The following is a 2,395-nucleotide window of genomic DNA, read 5'->3' as shown; positions in this document are numbered from 1 at the left end:
TCTGCATCTACTACGCTATTGTGTATCACTTCTTCCTATTTTACCAAGCTGGGTCTAGCAATCCAAGAAGCTACATTTGTGAGCATTGTGTCAGCTGAAATCTTTATCTGCATGTATGCTCTAACTATGTTTGGTGTACAGTGATTTTTATGCACTCTGTATCTTGTCCTGTTGCTACTCTGTTTTTAGTGAATTGGTGCTCTGTTTTGTGATGTGCACAGTGATGTATCAAAATCAGGTTTGAGTGGATTGCTGCTGTTGTGATGCCAAAATAGTTAACAACAATATTCACTGTTGTGGTGCCAAAATAGTTAACTGCAATATTCAGTTTGTGCAGCTAGAAACGGGAGATGGTTTAATATTCCTAAGTGATGCTTGGATTTTATTCTGCAGCTTTTATACATCTCAACAAACTCTCGTACTCTCTGCTAGAAGAACTGGAAACACACAAAGGCGGTCATGGATCCGTTGAATAATTGCTCGCATAATCTCCTGCTGGTTGTTTCAAACCCTTTTTTCAAACTGGGAGCATTCCCATTTTTCATAACCAACTCCATTTATAATGCATCCCCATTTAGAATGCTCAAGTTACCAGAAAAGTCACATGAAGCAGTTTGTTAATAATTGCTTGGCACCCAGAGGCTTGAGCTGCTGCTTTCCCTATTCTCAATTTATGGTTCGGCACTGATGCCCGCTGTAAATTTTGTCTGCAGTAACTTTATGTCTTATGCTTCTCGAAATAAAAATGATTTAGTAGCGGATTTACAGTTTAAAAGATTGTCAGCTTGTTGGAAATGAAGAATGAGAACCAGTTCTGTGTCCTCTGCTTTCCTCGGCAAATTTGAGATCTCGGACATGCTTTACCGATGGCTTCAAACTGGGGTTTGGTTGAACTGATGCTCCATTGCCAAACCACCACGGAAGAACTCACTCCATTGAGTAAACCAACCAATCTCCATCAACCTTTTTTCTGTAATATCGACATATTTGTTGACATAACAATCTTTTTCAACATGAAAAATAAGCCATAGATGACAATCATTAGGTAGAGAGGTTGCTGTTTGGCGACATTGTGCACTTCAAAGTTCAATTCATGGCAGAAAACTAGATATTATAGGGCTGCCTTCATTTAAGCCAGTATAGAAGCAAAGTAGCAACCACTAGTTAAACTAGTGTAAATATATTACAACGTGACATCAAACAGGAAAGAAAAAACCACTGCACCTATACAGAAAATATGTCAAATACTAACATTCAAGCACAACAAAACAGAAAATATAACTTCTGAAATATTCAAATATTATAGCTCCTCCCTTCTAAGGCCAGTACAAAAGCTGATGGTGCAAACAGCTTACATCTTACAACAGAGAAGATACTAAATAACATTCAGGCACAACGGAACAGAGAATTAGAGGTGAAGGGTTACTTTGAACTACAAAAAGGGCCATTTCTGAAAGGCGCCGAATTTGCAAGCAGCATCAAAGCAAGGTTCTCCCAAAGGGGTCGGCCATTGATAAATCATGGGTATGCTTGTCATCGATGCCATTATACCCATAACCACTTGTGAATTCAAATCGAGCATCCGAAGAAGCTCTGTTGTCCACTTGTAACAGCTTGTGTTGGTCAGACCTCCATTTGTCGTTGCGGTGGCAAGTAGGTACTGCGAAGTTCATTTGTTCTAGCACTTTCGCATTCAAAACGAAAAATTTGGCGAAGTCAACATCTGCCATGTTGCCAAAGTAGTTCTCCGGCGCCACTCTTTTGAGATGGAGTTCGAGGCATTCAATTGGATCCAGTGGGTCATATTTTAGCACATTTTTCATCTCATTGCATTGGCGCGACTGGAGATGGAAAGAATAAATATCATAAAGGCAGTTGGTTAATGGATTAGAGCACAAGTGAATCATGCTGATGTTGACAATTAAAGCAAGCAAATATGAATTACTCACAATGACATACAGCCTCTCCAAGCAAGGGAAGCACTTGAGGAAGCCAATTACCGCATCAAAATTAGGGCCAACAGATTCGATAACCAAAACCTTCACGGTGCGCATTGCGGTTGTCACGCTGATGGCAATCATTTCCTGAAGAAAATGACAAACCAAAATAAGAAGAAACAACTTGCAAACATGTGAGTTCTGATTGCTTGATTGTAGAAGGGTGTTGTTACCTGAAAAACCGTGGTTCCAATGTGGAGTTTGGATATGCCCTTTGACACCAAACCAAATACCTGCAGCTTAGGTGCTCGGATTACCCGGACAGTCCCCATACAATGGTCTTTGAGCAGCGGAAAATGCAGAGACGGCGCAGACAAGTCCGAGATGGTGACCATGTACATGCTGAGCTGCTTGAGGTGCGGAAAATTCAAAAACTGCGTGGATAAGTCGGGGAAACT

The 2,395-nt window shown here is 40.7% G+C and overlaps 1 protein-coding gene across 1 annotated transcript; it reads right to left on the bottom strand.

Annotated features, from left to right (window-relative positions):
* Positions 1-1,151: 1,151 nt before the first annotated feature.
* On the bottom strand, positions 1,152-2,389 carry LOC123172821 (uncharacterized). The gene is made up of 3 exons (XM_044589725.1): positions 2,171-2,389; positions 1,950-2,084; positions 1,152-1,841 (listed from the first exon to the last, which is right to left on the bottom strand). The coding sequence occupies exons 1-3, from the start codon at positions 2,336-2,338 to the stop codon at positions 1,479-1,481; spliced, it is 666 nt and encodes a 221-aa protein (XP_044445660.1). The 5' UTR covers positions 2,339-2,389; the 3' UTR covers positions 1,152-1,478.
* Between the last annotated feature and the right edge of the window lie 6 nt (positions 2,390-2,395).

This window comes from Triticum aestivum, unplaced genomic scaffold (genome assembly GCF_018294505.1).
Source record: "Triticum aestivum cultivar Chinese Spring unplaced genomic scaffold, IWGSC CS RefSeq v2.1 scaffold79024, whole genome shotgun sequence".
NCBI classification, from domain to species: domain Eukaryota; kingdom Viridiplantae; phylum Streptophyta; class Magnoliopsida; order Poales; family Poaceae; genus Triticum; species Triticum aestivum.
The sequence above is the reverse complement of the archived record's forward strand: the minus strand, read 5'-3'. Positions and strand labels throughout refer to the sequence as shown.

What these genes read in the sequence shown, in the direction of transcription:
- LOC123172821 (XM_044589725.1), bottom strand. Translation starts at nt 2,338, where the DNA reads ATGTACATGGTCACCATCTCGGACTTGTCTGCGCCGTCTCTGCATTTT. An exon ending in TTGGAACCACGGTTTTTCAG is followed by an intron (nt 2,085 to 2,170) that starts GTAACAACACCC and finishes CATTTTCTTCAG; the next exon opens with GAAATGATTGCCATCAGCGT. An exon ending in TGGAGAGGCTGTATGTCATT is followed by an intron (nt 1,842 to 1,949) that starts GTGAGTAATTCA and finishes TTCCATCTCCAG; the next exon opens with TCGCGCCAATGCAATGAGAT.